Raw genomic sequence first — 27876 nt, 5'->3', positions numbered from 1 at the left:
AAACAGTTTGGGAGATATTAAAATAATTAATATTTTTAATGGAGTCCCTAAGTCTAAACTTAGGGAAATTAAAATATTAATGTGAATTAATATAAAACTGTGTCAGAATGGTCCAAAAGTCATGGATCAAGCCAGATCTAATCTTAGCCATTGATTAGGGACTTAATCTTGGCCATTGATTTGTCAACGAGAAAAGTATAAGAGGAGGCTTGAGGGTCACTTGGAGAACACATCAAGGGAGACCAGTCAGTTCAATTTCTGGAGCCGGGTTAGCTGAGAAATTGAACCAGTGGTCTGGTGAGGAGTCAGGAGACAGTAAGTACGGAACAGAGAGATGGGATTAGCCACTAGAGATCAGCGCAGAGGCAGCAAAGGCAGACGCAGGGAATTTCAGGCAGACCCAGAGGCAGCAGGAGACTGCGCAATCATTAATTGGGCCTGCATGGGTGACGCAGAGAGGTCCAGGGCTGACGCAGAGGGTCTGAGCCACGCAGAGGTCAGTCAGGCTGACACTGGGATTGGGAGAAGTGATGGAGAATTTTTCTCTCTGTGGGTAAGCCAATTTGGCACCCTGTTGTACTGAAGAATTGTTGAATAATAAAAACCTCCCTTGCTGCACCGGTTTTCCCACATTAGGTTTTTCCGGGGACTGTTGTCCAAAATAACTGTGTCAATGTGTTGATTCTTGTGCATATGTTTGTTTCTGTATTACGGTGTGATATCTGCAGCAGTATTTATTTTAATGTTTATTGAAGTAATTTCATAAATAACTTATTGTGGAATAAGTAGGAAAAGTAAATCAGTTGTTGCAGTGACAAAATTTTCACATTGTATTAGAGCAAGTAATCAGAGACAGAAAGGGAAAATCAATTATGGGTCGAGACCACGATTCAAAGGCATCCACGTTAGGGGACTCATACAGATTTTCAGAAGATTGCACAAGAGAAAGAGATTTTGATTTCTCTATGTTGGCTTCTAGGCTGAAAGAAGAAGTGGCGTGTATGACTAGTGCTGCATCATCAGAAGTATGGTATATAGACAGTGGAGCCTCGTGGCATATGACAGGAATCAGGGAATGTTTCTCAGAATATCGAGAAAAGAAGATGAACTTTCAGATCACCATGGGGAACAAGGCAAAGTGTATTCCAGTAGGGAAGGGTACCATAGTTTTTCAAACAGAATTGGGAGAACGGTTCCGTGCTACAAATGTGTTGCATGTACCAAGATTGGGGATGAACTTACTTTCCATGTCACAACTACAAGGCAAGGGCTATGACGTCTACTTCATCAAGGAGAAGGTATACGTCAAACACCCGAGCTAGAAAAAGAGAGTGTAGATCGGATTAGAAGTAATACGTTGTATAGATTACAACTAGAATCACTAATGGCACTAATAGGCAGTCATGGAGACAAGGACTTGAATGAAATATGGCACAGAAGAATGGGTCACTTCCACCATGGAGCTCTGAGAATTCTTAGGAGCATTGTAACAAGAGTTCCAGATCAGAGTACGGAACGAGATGATGTATGCAGGGAATGTGCTCTAGGAAAGTATGCCAAGGTAGCGTTTCCTACGAGCAAACACAGGGCCAAGAGTGTACTAAGATTAATATACTCAAATATTTGCAGACCTATGTCCGTCAAAACTCTCAGTGGTGCCAGAAATTTCCTTACCTTCAATGATGACCACTCAAGGAAAACTTGGATTTATTTTCTGAAAACCAAGGATGAGGTTTTATGTCGATTCAAGGAGTTCAAGGCTCTAGTGGAGAATCTGACTCGGAAGAAAATAAAAGTTTTGCGCTTGGATAATGGTGGAGAATATGTCGATAACGACTTCACTGATTTTTGCGCTAAGGAGGGCATCAGAAGAGAGTGGACCGCTCCCTACAATCCGGAGCAGAATGGGATAGCGAAAAGAAAGAACAAGACTATTGTAGAAGCAGCTAGGGCCATGATGTATGATCAGGATATGCCAAAATTCCTGTGGGCGGAAATATGCAACACAACTGTCTATGTTCAGAACAGGACTCCTCATCGGGCTTTGGGAAAGATTACTCCAGAGAAAATCTTCACAGGGAAGACACCTGAAGTCAATCATTTCAAGATATTTGGGAGTTTAGCATATTGCCGCATACCCGAAGAAAAGAGGAAGAAGTTGGATCAGACTGCAAAAAAGGATATCTGGTGGGATATAGCAAGAACGCTAAGGCATACAGAATCTATCTTCGAGGGAGCAGGAAGGTAGTAGTACGACAAGATGTAAAGTTCATGGAGGACAGGGCTTTCAGAAGATCTCGCGAGATGCCTTCCGAGGAGCAGTCGAAAGAGGAACCGTTGGTTAAGCCTCTTCAACCAACAGAAGTAAAGAATTCTTCCTCAGATTAGGAAGACTCTCAGGATGAGGAGGAGGAGCGAACAGAAGCACCTGCTGGCAGAGGAAGAACTAGCAGGGAACTTCGTCAGATTCTGCGAGATGCAGAGGAATTCATCGGTGAGCCAAGAAACAATAAGAGGGAGCAAAAACAACCAAATAGATATCAGGCATTAGTAGCTCAGGATGGAGAGCCTGCCAGTTTCAAGGAGGCAGCTCAACATCAGATTTGGCTAGATGCGATGGTGGAGTACAACTCCATAATGGTGAACGATGTCTGAGAGGTGGTGCCAAGACCTCAAGACATATCAGTAGTATGTTCAAAATGGATCTACAAAATCAAATACGCTACAAACGGCAGCGTTGAGAAATACAAGGCCAGGTTTGTGGCTAAGGGGTATGCTCAAAAGAAAGGGATTGACTATGAGGAGACCTTCAGCCCGGTAGCCAGGTATACATCTATTAGGATCATGATATCTCTTGCAGCACAGATGGGATGGGAGATCCATCAGATGGATGTCAAAATGGAATTTCTAAACGGGGTAATAGAAGAATAGGTATACATTGAACAACCAGAGGGCTTTGAGACTCATGAGAAGAAGTCTCATGTATGCAGATTGAAGAAAGCCTTGTATGGGCTGAAACAGGCACCGAGAGCATGGTATGGTTGAATAGATGGCTACTTGCAGAAGATGGGATTTGTCAAGAGTGACGCAGATCCAAATCTCTATTATCTGGTTGTAGAGAACGAGCTGTTAATCTTAGTATTATATGTGGATGATCTCTTTCTGACAAGATCATCCAGACTCATTGGAGACTGCAAGAAGAACCTAGCCACAAAATTCGATATGAAGGATTTGGGACGAATGCACTACTTCCTAGGGTTGGAAGTTTGGCAGCAGAAGGGAGAGATCTTCCTTGGGCAAGGGAGGTATGCTACAGATCCTGAAAAGATTTGGGATGGAGGACTATAGACCAATGGCTACACCAATGATCACCAACTAGAAGAAGATTGATGCATCAGAAGACAAGGATGTCGATCCCACCCTATACAGGCAGCTCATAGGGTCCCTGATGTATCTGGTCAATACCAGGCCAGACATTTGCTACGCTATCACCACCCTCAGTCAGTTCATGATGGAACCAAAGAGAGCACACTGGGCAGAAGCCAAACACGTTCATAGGTATTTACAGGGAACAGTAGACTATGGACTCTTGTACACCAAAGGTAAGGATATCAACTTGAGTGGATTTACTGATGTAGATTGGGCAGGAAATTTAGTGGATCGGAAAAGTACCTCTGGGTACTGTTTCAACATTGGATCAAGAATGACCTCCTGGTGAAGTAGGAAACAGAAGTCTGTGGCTCTGAGCTCATCGGAGGCAAAATATATGGCGGTGAGCACAGCTTTGTGTGAGGCCATATGGCTTAGAAAACTACTTATGAACCTATTCAAAAGGAATATAGAGGCAACCAAGATCATGTGCAATAATCAGAGTTGCATCAAGCTCTCTGAGAATCGAGTGTTTCATGATAGGTCAAAGCATATTGATATCCAATGTCACTTTGTCAGGGACTGTATCCAACGAGGAGCTATATAGTTGAGCTACACTCCCACAGGAGAACAGGTGGCGAACATCCTCGCCAAGGCCCTTGGGAAGACAAAGTTTGACTACATCAAGGAAAAGATGGGGATGGTCAAGAACTCATTTCAGTGGCAGAAATGGGAGTGATAACAACATAGATGCAGAGGGAGTTGCAGTGCAGATGCAATGTTGGGAGTGTTGACCACTACGTGTCAACTTCCCATAGCAGTACACCCCCTTTTCTTCGCAAAAGGGATAACGCTTCATCGACATGTCCGTGCCATTCGACAGTCATCGTTGACTTGATCATATTATGTTGTAAACCCAGTCTGCATGTGTGAATTGTAAATAATCTTAACAGATATGAGTCATGTATATAAATTGCCTAGGTGGACCTAATTTCCTAGTGATAATCTACGTTCCGGAAGGTTTTTTGTCTTACCGATCTATGATCGGCAGAGTTTTCCTTCAGCCTAACCCCAAAGCCGGAATGGATTTTGTCATTAGAATCTTAGGAGAATCCTAGTGTGTTAATCTGCTAGATTATAGTTGTGTCGCAGAACTAGGTGGTTTATGAGGGTCTATGTCAAATGGGTTTTCCCCCTTGAAATGTAAAGTTGTAAAAGTCATAATGTAAAGTGTCTTGAGGGTTAGAAAATGTTTTAATCCCCTCATAAGTCCTAAGTCCTAGGTTCCTAGGTGATTTTTCCAAAGGCTAAGTTCGAGGATCCATTTAAAACTAAATTAAAAATTAAAAAAAAATTAAAAAATTAAAAAAAAAAAATAACTGAAAAATAAAAATTTAAAAAAAAAAAAAGTAATAAAATTTATAAAATAAATTAAAAAATAAATAAAATTTAAAAAAATGAAATAAAATAATAAATGCAGAATTTCAATTTTTTAATGCATTAAAAAAATTTGACGAATGAGATTAAGAGATGTCTTGATCCTCATCGACGGTCGAGATCATTTTGACGTGGATCACTCGAACTAGCCGTTGGGAATTTTTCCTTTAAATAGGGTGCTAGGGGTCATTTGAGATCAGATTAGATCTGAGAGTCTGGTGCTAAAGAAAGCTCTCTTATAGTCATTTTTGTGCAATAAAGAAAGACTTTGGGGTTAAAAATCTTGCTGGTGTTACTCTTCTGAAAATGCTGTAAGATTGTTTTATTTTTTCTGCATAATTTTATTTTTAGCCATTGATGATATCTTAATGAAGACTGATCTAGGCACAGGTATCTTGTCTGATCTTTGGGGTTTGAATGATAGTTTAGATTCTGAAATATAGTGGCAGGTATCTCCATTTGATCGGGGTTTCACTATCGTTTTCTCCCTCTATGTTAATGGTTGATTTTAAGCTGTGCAGGAAATCATTTTTTCAGATTACCGGGCGTTAGGGGAAGTTCTCGGCTGAACTAGCCAACTCCCGGATTGTGTTTTCTGAAAGAGCCCAGCCAATTCTTGATCCCGGGCTAATCATTCGATTTTTTTTTTATGAATGCATGCAGGGTTTTCTTTAGTATCTCACATTAAGTTTAAAATTCTGAAAATATTACTATGGATTATTGACAAATCTAGCTGCTTAGAGCCTTAGATCTGTAAATACTGTAAATTTTGTAGCTAGTTTTTAGGGTTTTATTTTCAATCATTGCATATATTTTCTGGGTTTTCGTTTTCCCATTGCAGGATTGCAGGCACAGGGCTACGAGAATTTTTCAGGGTTTCATCAGATAATCTCAAGCAGTCTGTCATCCGGGGTTTCATTTTTTGCAGGGACATTCTCCAAAAAGATTTTCAAATTTTCTGAAGAAATTCGAGCTCCTGTACGTTTCTTGCTCATCCACGTAGCGCCCATCTCTTATTCCGCTGCCATATGAGCTCCTCTCTGCAAAATTTAGATGCTAGTGACCTTCGCATTCTCCTACAAAGCAAAAATCAAAACGCAGCACCATACTTCTAGCCAGCAAAACAAAAGGGAAAAATGTGGCCCCTGGTTGCCGTCGATTTTTTCTCCAAATCCTGCGTATTTACCTCCAGCCTGCGCCAAGAAATTATCGTGGTTTTACATGGTTGTTGGAAGCTGCAAAACGTTTTATATTTGGGTGGTATTACTGCGTTGAAAATTTGAACTGTGCTCACCCATCCGCCCGGAATTTTCAGACCCGCGCTGCAGCATCCTTATTCACAATGGTCGTCGTCCAGTTGATGAAAGCTGCAAACCTGCAAACGTCTTCCATACGCCGTTGAAGGAAACTGCGCATGCACAGCACACAAATTGATCCAACAATACGGGCCAGGTATCTGCGTTCAGGTATTAACGTGCATAGACAGGTATTTACGGTATCTGCGTTCAGGGTTCTGCGCCTCTAGGGAGAAGTCGTCTTTTTTTTTGGGAGCAGCGTGATTTCCGATTCTAGTTTTGGGTTTTGGTTTCATATAAAATAAAAAATAAAAATAAAAATTTAAAGGGTAGCGTTAGTTTAGTTTTCGATTTCTTTTTATTTCATGAACAAAAGTTAACGTACATTTTTTTTATTTTTATTTTTATTTTTATTATTGTTTGATTTGTCTTAGGTTTATAAAAATTAAAATTCAAAAAGTTCGATTTTCTTTTTATTTATTTATTTGTGTTAGATTTAAAATTTTATTTAGGCTTTTCATGCATTAGATTAATTTTGTTTTAGTTTTAACTTTTATTTAAATATAAAAAATAAAAACAAAAAAAAGTTAGATATTAGTTTTTGTTTAAATAGTTTTAGATTAAATATCATTTCTTTGTTTCATTTTGAGTTTAAAAAAATTAAAAATTATAAAAATAAAAAAAAAATCATAAAAAAAAATTCCAAGTCTTAGATTTAATTTTGTTTAAATTTTGATTTAAAATAATAATAAATTAAAAAAATAAATAAATAAATAAATAAATAAAAAGATTTCATTTAAGTTTTAAATTTTGTTTTATCTGAAAAAAAAAATATAAAAATATTTCGGGAAATTTTTTGCCAATTTCAGTCTTGGCTCGGGAATTTCTTAGGTTTCATCTTTTATGCTGAGACTAAAAATTTTGACGTGGGAATTAGTGTTTAATATGATTCAATGTTCATCTGAGGATTAACTGCGTGAATGTGATCTCTGGTTAATATTTTACGTGATTGTTCAAAGCACTTTATCTTTCGAAATTTTAAATTGCTGGAGTATCATTAAGTCATTAAGCATTTTCTCGCATTTGATAAAAGTTAATCTTTGCTCAGGTTATTTGATGATAAATGATTGCTCTACATGGTTTACATTTCTGCAACATTTAGCAAGTAGTCATTTAAACATTAACTCCATAAGGCACTGGTCTATTAACTCAATAAAATCAACTAAGTGCTTGTTCCCCCTCGTGTCTCCCAACCCAACTGGTCCTCAGTTGGTCATTCATTTTCCCATAGGGTCTACCCCCTTAGCCGCGGGAGACAGGCTTAAACGGAGAGATAGGGGATCAGGGTGACAACCTCCGATCTGAGCGTTGTCGTGACAATCTGTGCGACAACATTTTTTGGCGCCGTTTCCGGGGACAAAGTTTTTTCTGTCCTTGGTTTATTCGACATTCATCATTATTTCTTCTTTCTTATTTTTCATTTGGGCTGGCAGAGTCAAAAAAATTTGGCATCGTCTCATCTTTTACGCCATTCATGAGCCTGTTAAACAACCAACATTCTTTGGCGTCTTTTGGCCTTTTCATCACCTTATCTTTCATCATATTAGCAACTTCTCTTTGGTTTGTTTCTTGTTTGGGTGGCGACTCCATTTTCTTATTTTTCCCAGACAAGAAGCCTTCCTCATATCTGCTTGTTTGTTGTTTTTTGGATCCAAGAATTAGATTCATTGTTCAAGTGGCAACTCCACTTCTTTCATCTATTGACTTTCTTGAGCAGAGATCATGTTCTATCATCCATTTGATCCCTTATTATTCATCATGGATTATTCATTTAAACCATGTCATTTTACTGACCATCTCCATGATTTTCCGGAGGTGGCCATTTCTAAATTACCTGTGTCCTCGGGTGGTGATTCAGTCGTTGTTAAAAGGCATCTAGGCTTGTTTACGCGTATAATGATCATATATTGTAGACCCTCTCAGTTTAATCATGAAGATATCAAAATGCGTCTTTTTGTCTTTTCTTTAAAGGGTGATGCTTTGAATTGGTTTAATAATTATCCTGAAGATTCTTTCACTTCGTTACAAGACATTGTCAATGCTTTTAAAGATAGATATGGTAATCCAAACAGCTCGCCTTGTGCCCCTAAAATTGTGCAACAGAATAAAAGTAATCTGATAAAAGGTCCAGCTGTCGGTGAAAGATTCCAAGACAATTCTTCATATCAGAATGTGTCATCCACCTGTACTATTGCAGATCAAGTCCATGATAGTGGAAAAGCAGGGACAAATGACAACGAAAAGGAAGATCAAAAGCAAATTATACAAGAACTAATGCTGCTGGTAAAAAATATGGAGATTAATCAAACTAATTACGCCAATGATGTGAGAACTTTATGCACCCACCTGGAAAAACGTAATAGGGAGATGGAGATTATGCAAAATCAGCATGCTAAGAAAATTGAGGCCATGAAGACTAATCATGACAAAGAAATTAGTTTTATGCAAAGCAAGTTGTTAGGCTTAGAGGAAAATATGACGACCATGAAAGCTGATCATGATAGGGAAATTAATTCTATGCAAAACAAGTTATTAACTATGGATGAAGAAATGACTATCATGACATTCGATCATAATAATCAGTTAACTACCATGCAAGCAAATCATAAGGAAGAGATAAACTCTATGCAGCATTGCTTGATGACCATAAAGGAAAAAGACAATAAAGTAATAAAAGATATGGAAGCTAATCAGATATGTCTTCAGAAAAGGTTATTGACCATGGAAGAAGATCATGCCAGGGAAATCAGTGCTATGAAAGTTGAACACTCTAGCCAGATAAATGCCATTACAATACAGGTACATAAATTTCAGCAGCGGATTAAGGATGAAAGAAACCAGGAAACATAAATAGATCAGGAGCCTTCTCATTTGCTGCAACAAGCTCCATCTTATTATGAGGAGGTCATTGGTTCGATTGAAAGGTGGTTAATTGAAGGTGACCCAGATAAAATTAAAAACGATAAAGATCAGATGCAGGATGAAGAAAGACATGTCACGCATATCTTACATACTTCATCTGATAGCTTTGAAGCAGAAAGTTCCATGTCATCAGTGATACAACCTGCTAGGAAGAAAAAGTGCAAAAGAAAGAGAACGAGAAAAATATTTGATGCATCAGAGGGCCGCGAGCAGCTTGACGTGCGAATAGGAAAAAGTCCTACCATATGTAGAATTGGACATGGCACATCCGACAAGCAGCCGACAGATTTGCCTGAAAGCAGGCAAATGCTCAGTATACACTATATTGAACACATCTGATGCCATGGGGCATCCACTGTATTTCTAACCTTACTCCTTGTTTTTTCAACATTTTCATTTCTGTTTTAGGATTAAGATTTACTTTTCTTGTTACTAGATAGTTAATAAATGAAGAGCTTATATTTTTTTTGTGCTTAACGTTATATGATGATTTTTGGATGGGTGCTACTTATGTTTTATTGTGTGTTGCGTGGATGCAGATTCTGGATTCTCACATTCCTACAGTGCAGCAACGTGTCCCCAAGTAGAGCCAGATGTTGACCACTACGTGTCAACTTCCCATAGCAGTACACCCCCTTTTCTTCGCAAAAGAGATAGCGCTTGATCAACATGTCCGTGCCATTCGACAGTCATCGTCGACTTGATCATATTATGTTGTAAACCCAGTCTGCATGTGTGAATTGTAAATAATCTTAGCAGATATGAGTCATGTATATAAATTGCCTAGGTGGACCTAATTTCCTAGTGATAATCTACATTCCGGAAGGTTTTTTGTCTTACCGATCTATGATCGGCAGAGTTTTCCTTCAGCCTAACCCCAAAGCCGGAATGGATTTTGTCATTAGAATCTTAGGAGAATCCTAGTGTGTTAATCTACTAGATTATAGTTGTGTCGCAGAACTGGGTGGTTTATGAGGGTCTATGTCAAATGGGTTTTCCCCCTTGAAATGTAAAGTTGTAAAAGTCATAATGTAAAGTGTCTTGAGGGTTAGAAAATGTTTTAATCCCCTCATAAGTCCTAAGTCCTAGGTCCTAGGCGATTTTTCCAAAGGCTAAGTTCGAGGATCCATTTAAAAATAAATTTAAAATTTAAAAAATTAAAAAAGTAATAAAATTTATAAAATAAATAAAAATTTAAAAAATGAAATAAAATAATAAAATAATAATATTTTGAGTAAATAAATGCAGAATTTCAATTTTTTAATGCATTAAAAAAATTCGACGGATGAGATTAAGAGATGTCTTGATCCTCATCGACGGTCGAGATCAATTTGACGTGGATCACTCGAACTAGCCGTTGGGAATTTTTCCTTTAAATAGGGTGCTAGGGGTCATTTGAGATCAGATTAGATCTGAGAGTCTGGTGCTAAAGAAAGCTCTCTTGTAGTCATTTTTGTGCAATAAAGAAAGACTTTGGGGTTAAAAATCTTGCTGGTGTTACTCTTCTGAAAATGTTGTAAGATTGTTTTATTTTTTCTGCATAATTTTATTTTCAGCCATTGATGATATCTTAATGAAGATTGATCTAGGCACAGGTATCTTGTCTGATCTTTGGAGTTTGAATGATAGTTTAGATTTTGAAATATAGTGGCAGGTATCTCCATTTGATCGGGGTTTCACTATTGTTTTCTCCCTCTATGTTAATGGTTGATTTTAAGCTGTGCAGGAAATCCTTTTTTCAGATTACTGGGCGTTAGGGGAAGTTCTCGGTTGAACCAGCCAACTCCCGGATTGTGTTTTCTGAAAGAGCCCAGCTAGTTCTTGATCCCGGGCTAATTATTCGATTTTTTTTTATGAATGCATGCAGGGTTTTCTTTAGTATCTCACATTAAGTTTAAAATTCTGAAAATATTACTATGGATTATTGACAAATCTGGCTGCTTAGAGCCTTAGATCTGTAAATACTGTAAATTTTGTAGCTGGTTTTTAGGGTTTTATTTTCAATCATTGCATATATTTTCTGGGTTTTCGTTTTCCCATTGCAGGATTGCAGGCACAGGCTATGAGAATTTTTCAGGGTTTCATCAGATAATCTCAAGCAGTCTGCCATCCGGGGTTTCATTTTTTGCAGGGACATTCTCCAAAAAGATTTTCAAATTTTTTGAAGAAATTCGAGCTCCTGTACGTTTCTTGCTCATCCACGTAGCCCCCATCTCTTATTCCGCTGCCATATGAGCTCCTCTCTGCAAAATTTAGATGCCAGCGACCTTCACATTCTCCTGCAAAGCAAAAATCAAAACGCAGCACCATACTTCTAGCTAGCAAAACAAAAGGGAAAAACGTGGCCCCTGGTTGCCGTCAATTTGTTCTCCAAATCATGCGTATTTACCTCCAGCCTGTGGCAAGAAATTATCGTGGTTTTACATGGTTGTTGGAAGCTGCAAAACGTTTTATATTTGGGTGGTATTACTGCGTTGAAAATTTGAACTGTGCTCACCCATCCGCCCGGAATTTTCAGACCCGCGCTGCTGCATCCTTATTCACAATGGCCACCGTCCAGTGGATGAAAGCTGCAAACCTGCAAACGTCTTCCATCCGTCGTTGAAGGAAACTGCTCATGCATAGCACACAAATTGATCAAACAATACGAGCCAGGTATCTGCGTTCAGGTATTAACATGCATAGACAGGTATTTACAAGTATCTGCGTTCAGGGTTCTGCGCCTCTAGGGAGAAGTCGTCTTTTTTTTTGGGAGCAGCGTGATTTCCGATTCTAGTTTTGGGTTTTGGTTTCATATAAAAAAAAATAAAAGAAAAATTTAAAAGGGTAGCGTTAGTTTAGTTTTCGATTTCTTTTTATTTCATGAACAAAAGTTAACGTAATTTTTATTTTTTTTTATTGTTTGATCTGTGTTAGGTTTATAAAAATTTAAATTCAAAAAGTTCGATTTTCTTTTTATTTATTTATTTGTGTTAGATTTTGAATTTTATTTAGGCTTTTCATGCATTAGATTAATTTTGTTTTAGTTTCAAATTTTATTTAAATATAAAAAATAAAAATAAAAATATCGTTAGATATTAGTTTTTGTTTAAATAGTTTTAGATTAAATATCAGTGCTTTGTTTCATTTTGAGTTTAAAAAAATTAAAATTTATAAAAATAAAAAAAATCATAAAAAAAATTTCCAGGTCTTAGATTTAAGATTAGACTTTATATTTTTTGTTATACATTTAGAGATTAGGCATTAGTCTTTATTTTGATTTCCATTTACCTTTTTAGTTTAGTTTAGTTTTATTTTTAAAATAAATCAAAAATTCATAAAAAGTTTAAGTTATAATGTTTTGGTTTCATTTTTTTTAATTTATTTTAGGTTTATCTAAGTTTAGTTTAATTTTGTTTAAATTTTGATTTTAAAAAAAAAATAATAATAATAATAATAATAATAAAATTAAAATTAAAAAAAAAAGGTTTCATTTAAGTTTTAAATTTTGTTTTATCTGAAAAAAATATAAAAATATTTCGGGAAATTTTTTGCCAATTTCAGTCTTGGCTCGGGAATTTCTTAGGTTTCATCTTTTATGCTGAGGCTAAAACTTTTGACGTGGGAATTAGTGTTTAATATGATTCAATGTTCATCTGAGGATTAACTGCGTGAATGTGATCTCTGGTTAATATTTTACGTGATTGTTCAAAGCACTTTATCTTTCGAAATTTTAAATTGTTGGAGTATCATTAAGCCGTTAAGCATTTTCTCGCATTTGATAAAAGTTAATCTTCGCTCAGGTTATTTGATGATAAATGATTGCTCTACATGGTTTACATTTCTGCAACATTTAGCAAGTAGTCATTTAAACATTAACTCCATAAGGCACTGGTCTATTAACTTAATAAAATCAACTAAGTGCTTGTTCCCCCTCGTGTCTCCCAACCCAACTGGTCCTCAGTTGGTCATTCATTTTCCCATAGGGTCTACCCCCCTTAGCCTCGGGAGACAGGCTTAAACGGAGAGATCGGGGATCAGGGTGACAGCCCCCGGTCTGAGCGTTGTCGTGACAATCTGTGCGACAACAGGGAGAAAAGACCAGCAGCAGCACAGATGCAGAGGGAGTTATTGTACAGATGCAGCAGTTGCAGTGGCAGATCCATGGGCAGCGATACAGGATGTAGTAGTGCAGAGGATGTTCGGTAGGGAAGCTTAGCATCAGCACAAGGACCGATGCCGAATGATCAGGGTGATACTCAATGAGGAGTATTACTAGAGAACAATCCTCACTAAGAGGGAGTGTTGATTTGGGGTAGCATCGGATGTGCTCTAGCCACAAAAATTTGTGGAGAGGCTAAAGCACATGAGATCTCCAATACCCTGAAAGGGTTTCGGCAGATTCTAAACAGTTTGGGAGATATTAAAATAATTAATATTTTTAATGGTGTCCCTAAGTCTAAACTTGGGGAAATTAAAATATTAATGTGAATTAATGTAAAACTGTGTTAGAATGGTCCAAAAGTCATGGAGCAAGCCAAATCTACTCTTAGTTGTTGATTAGGGACTTAATCTCGGTCGTTGATTTGTCAACGAGAAAAGTATAAGAAGAGGCTTGAGGGTCACTTGGAGAACACACAGAGGGATACCAGTGAGTTCAATTTCTGGAGCGGGGTTAGTTGAGAAATTGAACCAGTGGTCTAGTGAGCAGCCAGGAGACAGTAGGTACGGAACAGAGAGACGAGATTACCCACTAGAGATCAATGCAGAGGCAGGAGAGGCAGACGCAGGGCATTTCAAGCAAATGTAGAGGCAGCAGGAGACTGCACAGTCATTAACTGGGCCTGCGTGGGTGAAGCAAAGAGGTCCAGGGCTGACACAGTCAAGCAGAAGCTGATGCAAAGGGTCTGAGAGCCACGCAGAGGTCAGTCGGGCTAACGCTGGGATTGGGAGAAGTGCTGGAGAATTTTTCTCTCTATGAGTAAGCCAGTTTGGCACCCTGTTGTACTGAAGAATTGTTGAATAGTAAAAACCTCCCTTGCCACACCGGTTTTCCCACATTGGGTTTTTCTGGGGACTGTTGTCCAAAATAGTTGTGTCAATGTGTTGATTCTTGTGCATATGTTTGTTTCTGTATTACAGTGTGATATTTGCAGCAGTATTTATTTTAATGTTTATTGAAGTAATTTCATAAATGAATTATTGTGGAATAAGTAGGAAAAGTAAATCAGCTGCTGCAGTGATAGAATTTTCACAGTAGAGACACACACGGATTGAGTCTAAGATGATCTTAGCCATTGATGAAGATCTAATCATGGTAGTTGAAGCTCAACCGAGAAATTATAAGAGCAAGTCGATGGGATGGAGATAGACACAGTTGTGAGAAGAGGAGAGTGAGTTTTTTGGTAGATTGAACTATCTAGTTGCAAAGATATAAAAAGGAAGTGAGTTCAATCTAGAGAAGGAGAGCATCAGTGACTGAGGGAGCAGCAATAGAGAGTTCTGGAGGATTTTCTAGTGTCGAAGAGCCAGCGGAAGGGAAGTTGAAATATTCTGCAAAGAAAGTCGACCAGGTGGTGCGCGTTAGCCAAGCGAATTGTCAGGAAGGTTTTGGATTAGTTGTCGAAGGCCAGAAAGACATTCTGGAAGGCACAGTGAATTTTTCCAGTGGTGGGAGGAGGCTAGATGACCCATTTTGGAGCAATTACAGAGGTCGTACAAGCTGCGCAGGCCAACAGTGCAAGCAAACAGTTAGGTAATGTGAGCATGCCAGAGGGAGGCGGAATTTAGTTGTAGAGGGAGAAATGTTCTCCTAAATATTTTTGGCGAGATTTTTTGTTGGAGGATTGCCAGTTGGGCAGCGAGATATTGTACTCAGATTTTACTATTGCATAATAATAAAATAAACCCTCATTTGTTGCACCGATTTTCCCTTCTAGATTTTTCCGGGGACTATTAGTCCAAAAATATTGGTGTCTATTTTATTGTGTGTGTGCATAATTTTCTCGGCTTCCTGATTTTATTTGCCGCAACATATTTTATTTTGGTGAAGATTGCAATTGTGAGTTTATCGATATTTGTTGTAATAGCAATAAACTGCAGAACAGTTAGGAGATAAATTTCCAGTTAATTGCAATCAAGGAATTTCACAGCAAACAAGCAATATGGGAGTGTAGTTACATCCTGCCACCCCGCCCCCTTATGTACACCCCATTTGAGCAGTTAACCTCTAGCTCATTTAGTTTATCACAATCTCCTCTAAGCAGTTGAGGGATATACTCCATTTTCTACTAAAATTTGGTTGGTCCTAATTGAGAGACTCATTCATTGGCCAATCTATTTGTGAGAGCATTGTCCTTTCTCCTAATATGAGATGGAATGATCGTTGGGATCTAGCTGGTCAGCTCTGCAACCAAAGCCCAAGCCTATTGCGAGCCTCTAATTTGTTAATATTTTGTCTACTTTGGTATTGTTGATAATCTTTGCCATAGCTGAGATGAGGAGTTGGAAGTCCCCTTCTACTATCACAATGTTATATAGTTCAATTTGTTGGTCATCTATAGCCCCTTTACTAGTATAGCCAACTCCAATACATTATTTGTGTTATTAACTAGTCTTATTGAGAAGAAAGCTACAATGACCCCATTGGAATCTCTAGAAGCCCCCACTACCCCAAATGGTCTAAGGTTTCCCTTTGAAGCCCCATCGAAATTTAGTTTAATAAATCCAACTAGGGACCTAGTGTAGTGCTATTTAGACTTAGAGATTGGTGGATGTCCTTTGGTTGTTAGCAGCTTGTGACATCTATGTAAATTCCAATCTTGATGTTTATTTTCGCACCTTCAATTATCTAGTCTTTGGTTGTCCAATTGGTGGCTCAAATAAATTCAAGGACATTGGTTTGGAGTGAACTCCACATAGTTTCCATATCATGGTATTGGTTTTTAAATACCCTTTTATTGTGCTCCTTCCAGATATTCCATATCAAGAACCCTGCAAAGGAGTTCCAACCCTTGTTGAGAATGGGGTTTTGGAAGGAGTCTACTCTCCAACTTTCTACTGTTTGAATTATGTCATCTCTAGCTTTGTCCCACTATCTAAAGAGGGAAGCCTCCATATCCCATAACTTTGAGGGTCTCATCCATCCTTTGAAAACATGGTTGGTTGTTTCCCCTTCTCCCCTTCACATCAAATAAGAGGGACCTTCACAACCTTTGCATCGAAGACAATCCCGCGTTAGTACCTTCTTCTCAGCCACCAGCAAAAGAAAGGATGATACTTTGGACCTTTTACAACATAATATCAAACATCTTGAGATAAATACGTAAAGATCAACTGTAACACACTATGTATTAAGGAGGACAGACGTTGTCACCTCACCAACCCTCCTCTCACTTCTAGCTAAGCTCTCCTCCAACTCAAGGGGGTTCTCCCTAATAAATAGTAGGGATCTAATGGCCCAATCGAACCAAGTCAAGAGCCACTTAAGGCTTCAACTTCTATTACCACCAAACAAAGGATTGAATTTATGCTGGAAAATATGGATTTTAGGGTAATTTCCATATTTTAGTTTAAAGGGAAGGTCTCTAAACACACACAATCAAGGAATTTGAAAATGATCTAAGAGGGTGAACACCAACAAAACGATTTAAATGATTTTAAAACGAAAAGGGTGATGGAGGATAGAAGATCAATGCCTTAGCTTGTCAATGTAACTTTTCGGGGCATATAGGGTCAAGTATCAACACACTTGAGGATAAATGGAGTGGATTTAGGTTCAAAGACTAAGGGAGACCGACTCATGTCCCTCAGAGATTTGACCTAGTCATCCTACAATCTTCAAACATAGGATAAGGGAGCTACACTCATGTCATCTCAAAAGAGCTTGATGTAGGGTTTGTTCAAGAACAAGAAGATAAAAATACCAGCTACACTTTGATGAATATTTAATAACCATCATCCATAAACATAGCCAAGATGAAGAAACAACATTTACTTAGATCATCATCCGTCCATTCAAAGCTCTGCCAATATTCATCCATGAAAAGAAAACCATCCACATCAACAAGAATCCTTGAATATGTCACTATACTTATTCTTCCATAGCCAAAAATTTAGAAACAAGAGAAAACTTCAGAAATATTAGAATTGCTATGGGATTTATCCCTCAATCCAACCATGAGAAAATGAGAGGAATTGCACCTTTATTTATAGAGGAGGTGCCCAACTTCCACATTAAAATAATAATTTTCCAGGCCAAAAGCCCCTAATCTAGCCTATTGAGGGGCAAAAGGTCTTTCTTCTTCAATTAATTAATCTAAATTACATAATTGATGACCATTCATTCCACATGTCCAAAACCCAAGGGGCAACAACTCTCAACGATGACATATATCCATAAATGAGGTGAACAAGGGGTTTTTGGTACAAAATCTATCCTCCAAAGGCCCTTCAATGACAACTTATTCAAGCAACCTTCAAACCTACCACCAGTGAGGCAGCATAGAGGACTTCACAGTAGCTTCAGAGAGGGCGGTTCAATTTGTTGAGGAGAAAATTCATTCTCAATTCCAGTGGTCGGGCAGAGGTTCCAGAGGGTCGAATATGTGTTTTTTGACTTTGTCCTCATAGTTAGTTGGAGGTCAACTCTTTTGAGATCTCCTATGCTAGATCTAAGGAGAGAAAAGTAATATGGTAATAAGAGGGTTGTTGAAACCTTCTCTATAAAAGAGGCTCGCCATCACATTATTATCTGTAGTTAATAGGATACTGAGAATACAACTTGCTGAAAATCTTTCTATTGAGGTGAATTGCTGTTAATCCAAGCTCTTTTCCCCTGGTTACTATTTGGCACTTCAAAGATTGATTGTGAATGTTCAAGCCTTCCATAAAGCTATCAAAATCAATCCATTGAAGGGTTAAGTCTTACCACTTGGAAGGAAATTGTTGCAAGGTAAAGCCTCCCTTATTCTCCTTTGTAGTTTGGTAACAAGTGTTATCAATTCCTTGCTTTGTATATCCTCTAGGAACACTAGAAAACGTATTGGTTTCAGTTACTAAGCTATAGTTGATATTGCTAGTGAAGATGCTCCTCACCAAGATACTCTTCAAACTTCACCTACAGCCTCCACTCCACAGCCTCAACAATCCTACCTTATAAAATCCCCCTTTGTTTTGGAGAAGAGCCAACCTAAAGTGTGGAGAAGAATTGATGAAGTGACAATGGACAGCCTTCCTAGGTTACACAAAAATATTACCTTGGTGCTTGTGACTTCACACTTTTGTGGGTGCTATATATTGTTGTAACACTTCTAATAAATAAAGAGTTATTTTGTAAATCATCATAATAATACTTTTAATAGTTGTTCTCCATATCACGACTTGGTTTACATTGTGTATATGCATTAGTATTACGCTCATCGCCTACTGATACTGCATCTCAAAATACTCCATCCTTGAACCAACTAATAGTGGAGCCAAGCATTCAGGGGTAATCTTAAGTCAGGTCCTATCCTTGTTAACATACATGACTTGTTCCCGTGTTTGCAATCAAGTTTCCCACTATTATTTATTCGTTTTACAAGTTCATTTGCCATGAGGCTTCCCATTTTTGTGTATTCATTTTAAAATAATTTTAATGCATTGTATTCAAATACTCAAACATAAGAATATGGAAAAACTATATATTTATGAAGAACATAAGAGAAGAATAAATCACATGCCAAATAAACAGACAATAGTGCAACACATCCAACTACTTACTGCACTTCCCTAAATTATATTTTATTAATGGAGGGAGACTGCCTTCCCCAATTTAGTGTTTCATAGTTATTACACACTTCTTAAAATTATATTTTCTAAATGGAAGGAGACTACATTCTCCAGTTTTGTGATTCCCTTTTCAACAATTCCTGAGAGCAATACTATGATTAACATAATGGGAACTAAATTAGAAAAATAAATTACATATCAACAGGGCACCTCCATTAATCATTAAAATCAAGAAATGTGTGCTTTTGTAGAAATGGGTCGCTTGGAAAAATATCACTTAAACACCATAGTTACTAACCTCGACAAGAAGGAATATCCACAACATTATGGGTACCCTCTTGATAAAGCCCAATTTGTGGATTCTCTGATGTGCCCCGCACAGCAAGTTTTCCCCGACATCTCCATTCCCACTGAGAAAAATATGTTTGTTAGTAATAAATATGCCTCCCAATTTTATACTGAAAGGAAGAACCACAATTACATTTAATTAGGAAAGGAGGTTAGAAAAACTAGTTTATCCTATCTATTTTTCAAATTAGAAAAGAAAATTCCAAATTCATGTACCATAGCAGCAAACAACAAATATATTTGTTATTATATCCAGAAGTAATGCGCACAAATATACTCAAGAAATGCCAAAATATGATACAAGTTTCAGTTGATGTTCATTAAATATGTTGAGGACAATTAGATACATTTCCTCAAAGACAAAAAAGAATCCAAATGTTGGTAAGGACACCACAACATAGCCTAGTAGAAATTGGAATCCAAACTTGAATCCAATCTGTCCATGCATACAACAGCGGGGCAACCTCAGATATTCTCTCACCAACTACACCAAGACTCTGCAAATAGAATATCTGCTTGAAACCTTATATTACCAAGATATAAACATGCTCCTCAAATACAAATTGATGTCATATTTCATGCTCCTTAAGGAGCAAGAAGAAAACAGCTCCACATATTTTTTGAAGTAAGTTCCCACTTATCACAATGAGGCTAGTGCACCCAAATTTAGCATTATAAGGGAACAATCAGCATCATTCAACTGGTTGCTTTTCAGCTAAGCAAACACAAGTGGGGGCATCTATTCCACCAAAGTCACCTAAGATTTTCCCCTAGCCCCAACCAAGGCACACATCAGCAAGCACAAGCACAAACATGTCACTTTGATAGACATAAACCTGTGTGGGAGCTATATTAGCTACTTGTTAAAAAGTGAGGCAGCTATGGGATGAATTTCCCCATAGAAACCCTAAGGCCTCAAGAAAATCCCTCCTTGCCCCTAAGATAGAATAAAGAAACATTATTGGGCAAATGGAAAGATATATTTTATTAAAAGGGAATTCGAATTTAATTATTATTAATGTGGCAAAATATTCAAAGAAGATTTGAATTTAGACTTCCCTCCTAATTATTCATGTCGGCTAAGCCCCAATAATCATGACCCTATTAATGATGGCATCTAATATAAATCGACATTATTGGGCATTCGATTTGGACCACAAAAAGTAATCAGACTGATTGTATCTCTATTTGGTGACTCTCGATGATTCGCACTCAAGTCTGACTCGCTCACTTTTCCATGTTTCGTAGTTCTTTGTGATGGCTCGTTACAAGTCTGCATTTGATTTATGTGGTTCATCCATCAAATCAGAGGCCCACATCTTTCTAAGTAACTCACTCATTCGCTTGTTGCTCGTATTTTTTTTAGCGCAAATATTTAAAGCATCACTCATATGAAGCATCATATCTGAGGCATCGTTACAACTAGATGTGACATCACTCTGATCTATTCTAGGGCATCGTATCTATGAGACTAAAAGTGGCATGATTGCTTCGCATTATATTTACACTGTATGATTACTCCATCTCACATTGCTATTACACAACAAATTTATTGTGGCAACGCAAAACAGAGATTTTGGAAAATTATCATATGGCATCGCTTTACAGTGGTCCACTCTCCTTTATAATGGCATCGCTCTACAAGTAGGATTGCTCTCCTACATGGCTTCGCTCTTTAGGTAGATTCACACTCCTATTATGGTAACGCTCTACATGTGGCTCGCAACACAAGTGAGGTATGACTCGCATCACAAATAATGTATGTCTTGCTATTTGTCTAACACTATTGTGATATACTGGTTGGATCTATGCCTCACTCGGGTATTACAGTAGACAACTAGCAGTATTAATAGTTTACTCTTATAATGACAGGCATAAAGGACGAGTTATATATATTTATATTGCAAAGTTCCCATGATTGAAGTATGACAGTTACTCTTATGAAGGACAGAGACTTTGTCGTCTTAGTTATGATAATATGACAGAGGGTTGTTATGATACATATGATGAATTTCTCTTATGGTACTTGTACACAGTGATTTTGTTTATCGTATATGGTACAAAAAGACAGTAACTTGTTCATGGCACAGTGACCTTACCCTATAACAGTAACCTTGCTCTTGATGACAATGAAAGTGTTCTTCTTATGACAACTGTGACAGTGATCTTCTATACATATGACAATGGTCTTGCCTTGATACTTATGACAGTGGTACTTGATGGCTGTGACTTAGCTCCTATAAGCTTGTTATGACAGTGGTACTTGATGGTTGTGACTTAGCTCCTATAATCTTGATATGAGAATGAACATAACAGAATGGTTGTGACTATGACTTTGATTCTTGATGACAGTGATGATTAGATGGATGACAGACGTGTCAGTTGTTAGTTTTTGTAGCGTCGGATCTGTTCTAGCCACTAAATTTGGTGGAGGCTAGAATACATGAGATCTCTGAAACCCAGAAATCGTTTCTGGAAATTCCACCTAGATGTGTCTCAATTACATTATTAACTGTTTTTTAAATATTTCCTAAGTCTAAATAGGGAATATGGTTAATTAATCAGTGTTAATTGAGATAAGGTGAGAATCATCCAAAAATTCACGCGGATCGACAGGGAATTAATTTGGGCCATCGATTATGTTTTAATCTTGGTTGTTGGTGCTCTAACAAAGGATTATAAGAAGAAGTCGATGGGTAGATGGAGAATACACTAGTGCAGATACTCAGTTGCCCAGGCAGTTTGATTTTCTCAGTGGCAGTGATTCAGCAGGGAAGATAGAGACAAACAGTGAGTAGCAAGGCGTAGAGGAGTGTAGTAGCATTCAAAGAGAAAGTTTTCCAGTTCCAAGAAGAGGAAAAGGAAGGAAGGCTGAAATCCACACAAGATTTGCGCAAGCATTAGGCAGAGGGTGGTGACATAGGAGGCTCAACGTGAGGCTAAGAAGATGATTTCAGTGGCAGAAATTAGTTGTGGGGTGAGAGAAAATTCTCACAATAATTTTACCAGTATTTTCCTCATATTAGATTGCCAATCGAGCATCTAAAATTTTGTACTCAGAATTGCTGCTGAAGAATATTAATAAAACCCTCATCTGTTGCACCGATTTTCCCGCATTGGGTTTTTCCGGGCACAAATTGTCCAAAATAACTGTGTCAAAATTCTTCTGTGTGTGCTAGAATTTCTCAGTTTCCAATATTTTATTTTCCACTATATTTTTATGGTGAAAATTGCAGTTGTGATTTTATTCATTGTTTGTCGTGGCAAATAAACTGCATAATTAAATTTACAGTTAGAACGATAATTTCCAGTTGTTGCAATAGATAAAATTTCACATGGTATCAGATCAGCCGAGGAGCTCAAAAGTGAAAGAAGGAATTACGTTGTTTTGTAAGAACAGCAGGTTGAAGTTCCTAGGAGCAACACAGTCCTTTGCCAAGCAGGCCAAGTTGTTTGTTGAAGTTCGATTTTTCTTATCTGAGAGACAAAAAAATTTGACTTTCCAGATAAAGTGATTCCAGAAGCAAAGGGAGCACCTTAGATTTTTTGTTGGGTAGATTTTTGGCTAGACGCAGAGGGTTTCTACAACAGTTCGCTAGACCGAAGCCAGTGTTGGGTGGAAAGAGGAATAGCACACTGTAAACTCTTCAGCATGGCCATGGACAAAATTGACATTCAAGAGGCTTCAGATTTGTCTTCCAGGTTGGAGGACAAATTTGCTTGCTTATCAGGATCAGCGTCGCAGGGTGTTTGGTATATAGACAGTGGAGCATCAGCTCACGTGACAAGGGTTAGAGAATATTTCTCTAGCTATAAGGAGGAGCAGTTGGACTTCCAAATTACTATGGGAAATAGGACGAAATGTACTCCAATGGGGAGAGGTACCATAGATTTTCAAAGGGAGTCAGGAGCAAGTACCATTGCTATAGATGTATTGCATGTGACAAGATTGGGTATGAACCTGAATTCAATATCCCAGTTACAGGATAAGGGGTATGATGTTCACTTTGTGGGGAAGAAAGTGTATGTCAGACACCCAAGCTGGAAGAAGGTAAGACAAACTAGAGTTCGAAGTAACAGATTGTACCGGTTGCAACTCAACTCTCCTATGGCATTAATAGGCAGTGACAATAGCAGTGGGAAGGAGTTGACGTTGGAATTTCTAAGTCTAACTTTTAGAAGCCCTTTATGTACTTTCTGATTTATTCCTTCCTACTTGTTCTGATTAATTAACAAGTTATTTACAAAGTAAATACTGAAAATAAACACAAGTACATGCTCAACACATCACAAATCATCAACTGAAGGAAACAAAAACAAGCACACAAATGACACCGTTATTTTTGGACTAATGTCCCCGGAAAAACCCAATGCGGGAAAACTGATGCAGCTATCTAAGGGTTTTATTTATTAAGCAGTTTCAAAATACAATCTGGGTGCCAAATCCGTCTCACCCAACAGAGAATAATCTCAGCAGTAGTACCTCTCTACTCAGAAGCAGATATTCCGGCTGAAACCCCGGATAAACATTCCGGGAGCTTCACAGCTCCAATCTGCCCCACGAAACCCCAACGTTAGCCCAGCATCACCCTAGCTTGGCCTGCGTCAGCCTCTGGAGGCACTACGTCAATCCTCTGCCCCTCTGCGTCACTAATGCTGGCCCTCTGAGGCACTGCGCAGCTCCTGGCTGCCTCTGCGTGAGCCTTGCCTGGCTCTGTGTGAACCCTTAGCTAGTTCTATGTCCCTCTCTCCAGCTATTGCGCTGATCCTCTCGGTGCTATCTCTGCCTCTCTGCTTCTGTATTCACTGCCCTTCAGCTGCAACTCTGATCACTCTCCCAACTTTCTCAACAAACCCAGCCCCAGAAAGTCGAAATCTTGATCTCTTGGTGTGTTCTCCAAGTGACCCTCAAGCCCCCTCTTATACTTTTCTCATTGACAATTCAACGGCCGAGATTAAGTCCCTAATCAACGACTAAATTTAATCTGGCTTGATCCATGACTTTTGGACCATTCTAACATAGTTTTATATTAATTCACATAAATATTTTATTTTCCCTAAGTTTAGACTTAGGGACTCCATTAAAAATATTAATTATTTTAATATCTCTCAAACTGTTTAGAATCTGCCTAAACCCTTTCTGGGTATTGGAGATCTCATGTGTCTTAGCCTCTCCACCAATTTTTGTGGCTAGAGCACATCCGATGCTACCCCAAATCAACACTCCCTCTTAGCGAGGACTACGCTCTAGCAATACTCCTCACTGAGTATTACCCTGATCATCCAGCATCGGTCCCTGTGTTGATGCTAGGCCTGTTGCCCATCATCTACACTATTGCATTTTGTACTGCTACCCATGGCCCTGCCACTGCCATTGTTGCATCCGTACTGCAACTCCCTCTGCGTCCGTGTTGCTGCCCATGGCCCTACCACTGCCACTGCTGCATTGTGTTGTCCATAGCACTACCACTGCTAACTATTGCACTACAACTCAGTTACTGAGAAGTAATTCACTGATCTCCCAACTCTGACATCTCTGTCAGGCTAGAGACACTCCTGATGCTGAAGCTCCCTCTATCGCTGATAAGTGTTCCCTCTCTGACCTCTCTGCCATTGCAACTACTCCATGCATCTCGCACCATCACACACCTCTCTATGCCATCCTGCATTGGTGCAACACTCCCGTGCTGCTCGCACTGCTGCGTAACGCTGTCCTGGGAATCCTGCACTATAGCTCCCTTTGTCACTCCATCCGCATCTGTCTCTACTAACATCTGCCAACACTGTTACTCCTCTTCGGGGCTCCCGTAACAAGATCTAATCCAAGAGGCTGGGTACCTCGAGGATCCTGCCCCTCATCGCCTGTAGTCCATCTGACTACAGCTCAATGTCTCCCCACTTCTTCTGAAGTGGCACATGAGCACTCATGGCACAATCATCGTCTGTCTCCACTTCCTTTTGTGCCCTTTTTGGCGCTGCCTTGGTTTCGGAGGCCTCTCCCTTACTCTTCTTCCTTGGACACTAGGTCGCATAATGACCCAACTCCCCACAGTGGAAGCATTTGACCTTGGAGAGGTCCTTCTTTCGTTTCTCCTGCTTTACCTCAGATGTTAGGGCAGCATCTTCCTCCTCCTCCTTCTTGATTCTGATCACCTTGCCGCTGCTTCTCGCCTTGCTCAGCCTTCTGATCTCTTCTTGGCGAAGAGCATCCCACATTTCCTCCCAATTTGGAAGGGTCGCCCTGACCAGTATGCGCAGGACAAACACCTCCCAATCTTCTGAGACTGCGTTTAGGGTTGTTCTCACCATCAATTCTGAGTCCGGCGTTGCTCCTATGGAAGTCTGCTGATCTCAAATCTCCTTCAATCGACCGAGGAATGGGTCGATCTGTTCTCCCTTCTTCATCTGGTATGATCGCAGTTGATTTTCTAGTAGCATCTTCCTCTACACGGAAGTATGTTGATACAACTTGGTCAGGGCCTCCCACATCTTCTGTGTCGTGTTCTTCTCGGCAATATGTGGTACTATATGATCCTTGACGATGATACTCTTAGCCCTCGCCATTGCATCCTCGTACCTGTGGTTATCAGCCGGGTCAACTGGGATAGCTATCGTCCTCAAGGCGAAGTGCTTGACATGATTCCTGTATAGTACGGATAAGATTCTGACCTTCCAGACTACGAAGTTTGAGGCTCCGTCCACTATGTCCTGGTCTCTTACTCCGTGTAGTGCCATTTCGCTGCTCCTCTACTTCCCTCCTGGAAGTTCTTAGTATGACTCCTCTGAGCCTCGAATTCCCTCTTGGAAACCCTTCTACCAATGTCAAGATGCCCCTCTCCAATCGTCTGTGCAACTGCAACACTGATCTGGATTCCTTGGCTAGAAATCCACCTCGACAGCAACTCCCTCTACCTTGGTCTTGCCCTGTTAGGCGTTGTTCTGACTACAGTACCCCACCAGCTCCACTCTGCAACTTACCCACAGCCTCCTAAACCCTAGCAAACTGAAGGTTAGAGCTCCTAGGCTATGCGCAATCCCGGCACCGACAAATCAACATCCTCCGCCAACTACGTCAGACCTCCTAGCCTCTGCGTGAGCCTGCCTTTGTCTCCCTCAGCCTCTGTGCTACCTCTTCCTGGCTCAATCTTGATGATGCAGGCACTGCGTCACCCCTTCCTTGCTGCTACTCTGTTAGGAACAGCTTCTATCACTCAGTATAGTTGTTTTCTGTTGTTGCTGCTCTGTTCAGCTGATGTCATCAGTTCTCCTGTGATCTGCAACCACCCTCTGACACCATGTTGGAATTTCTAAGTCTAAATGTTAGAAAACCTTCATGTACTTTCTGATTTATTCCTTCCTACTTGGTCTGATTAATTAACAAGTTATTTACAAAGTAAATACTGAAAATAAACACAAGTACATGCTCAACACATTACAGATCATCAACTGAAGGAAACAAAAACAAGCACACAAATGACACCATTATTTTTGGACTAATGTCCCCGGAAAAACCTAATGCGGGAAAACCGGTGCAGCTATTTGAGGGTTTGATTTATTAAGCAGTTTCATAATACAATCTGGGTGCAAAACTTGGCTCACCCAACAAAGAATAATCTCGGCAATAGTACCTCTCTACTAAGAAGCAAATATTCCGGCTAAAACCCCGGATAAACACTCCGGCAACTTCACAGCTCCAATCTGCCCCACGAAACCCCAGCGTCAGCCTCTAGGGACTGTGTCAGCTCTTTCTGGCCCAGTGTTAGCCCAGCGTCACTCTAACTTGGCCTGCGTCAGCCTCTGGAGGCACTACGTCAATCCTCTGCCCCTCTGCGTCACTCATGCTGGCCCTCTGAGGCACTGCGCAGCTCCTGGCTGCCTCTGCGTGAGCCTTGCCTGGCTCTACATGAACCCTTGGCTAGTTCTGCATCCCTCTCTCCGGCTACTGCGTTGATCCTCCCGGTGCTATCTCTGCCTCTCTGCTTCTGTATTCACTGCCCCTCAACTGCAACTTTGATCACTCTCTCAACTTTCTCAGCAAACCCAGCCCCAGAAAGTCGAAATCTTGATCTCTTGGTGTGTTCTCCAAGTGACCCTCAAGCCCCCTCTTATACTTTTCTCGTTGACAATTCAACGGCCGAGATTAAGTCCCTAACCAATGGCTAAAAGATTAGATCTGGCTTGATCCATGACTTTAGGACTATTCTAACACAGTTTTATATTAATTCACATTAATATTTTATTTTCCCTAAGTTTAGACTTAGAGACTCTATTAAAAATATTAATTATTTTAATATCTCCCAAACTATTTAGAATCTGCACAAACCCTTTCTCTGTATTGGAGATCTCATGTGCTTTAGCCTCTCCACCAATTTTCGTGGCTAGAGCACATTCGATGCTACCCCAAATCAACAGTTGAATGAGTTATGGCATAGGAGAATGGGATATCTACACCATGGAGCACTCAAGATGCTCATAGAAACAGTAACAGGGGTTCCATAACTTGGCACGGAACACGATGATGTGTTCAGAGGATGCGTACTTGGGAAGTATGCTAAGGCGGAATTTCCAAAAAGTGACAACATCGCAGATGGCGTGTTAGGACTTATACATTCAAATATTTGCAGCCCAATGTCCACTAGAGCTCTCAGCAATGCCGAATACTTCATCACCTTTATTGATGACCATTCCAAGAAAA

At 39.3% G+C, this 27876-nt stretch overlaps 1 protein-coding gene across 4 annotated transcripts in view; it reads right to left on the bottom strand.

Annotated features, from left to right (window-relative positions):
- The window catches only part of LOC149264395 (S-adenosyl-L-methionine-dependent methyltransferases superfamily protein), a 287352-nt gene that overhangs the window by 156901 nt on the left and 102575 nt on the right, over positions 1-27876 (bottom strand). For all 4 annotated transcript variants that reach the window (XM_089428071.1, XM_089428059.1, XM_089428055.1 and 1 more), the window contains exon 3: positions 19132-19243. In XM_089428071.1, coding sequence (XP_089284197.1) covers positions 19132-19243 — 112 coding nt within the window. The remainder of the gene's footprint in view (positions 1-19131; positions 19244-27876) is intronic.

This window comes from Pinus tabuliformis, chromosome 6 (genome assembly GCF_031772625.1).
Source record: "Pinus tabuliformis cultivar Carrire ecotype Pingquan chromosome 6, CPIR1, whole genome shotgun sequence".
Taxonomy (NCBI): Eukaryota; Viridiplantae; Streptophyta; class Pinopsida; order Pinales; family Pinaceae; genus Pinus; species Pinus tabuliformis.
This window is presented reverse-complemented; position numbering and strand designations above follow the sequence as displayed.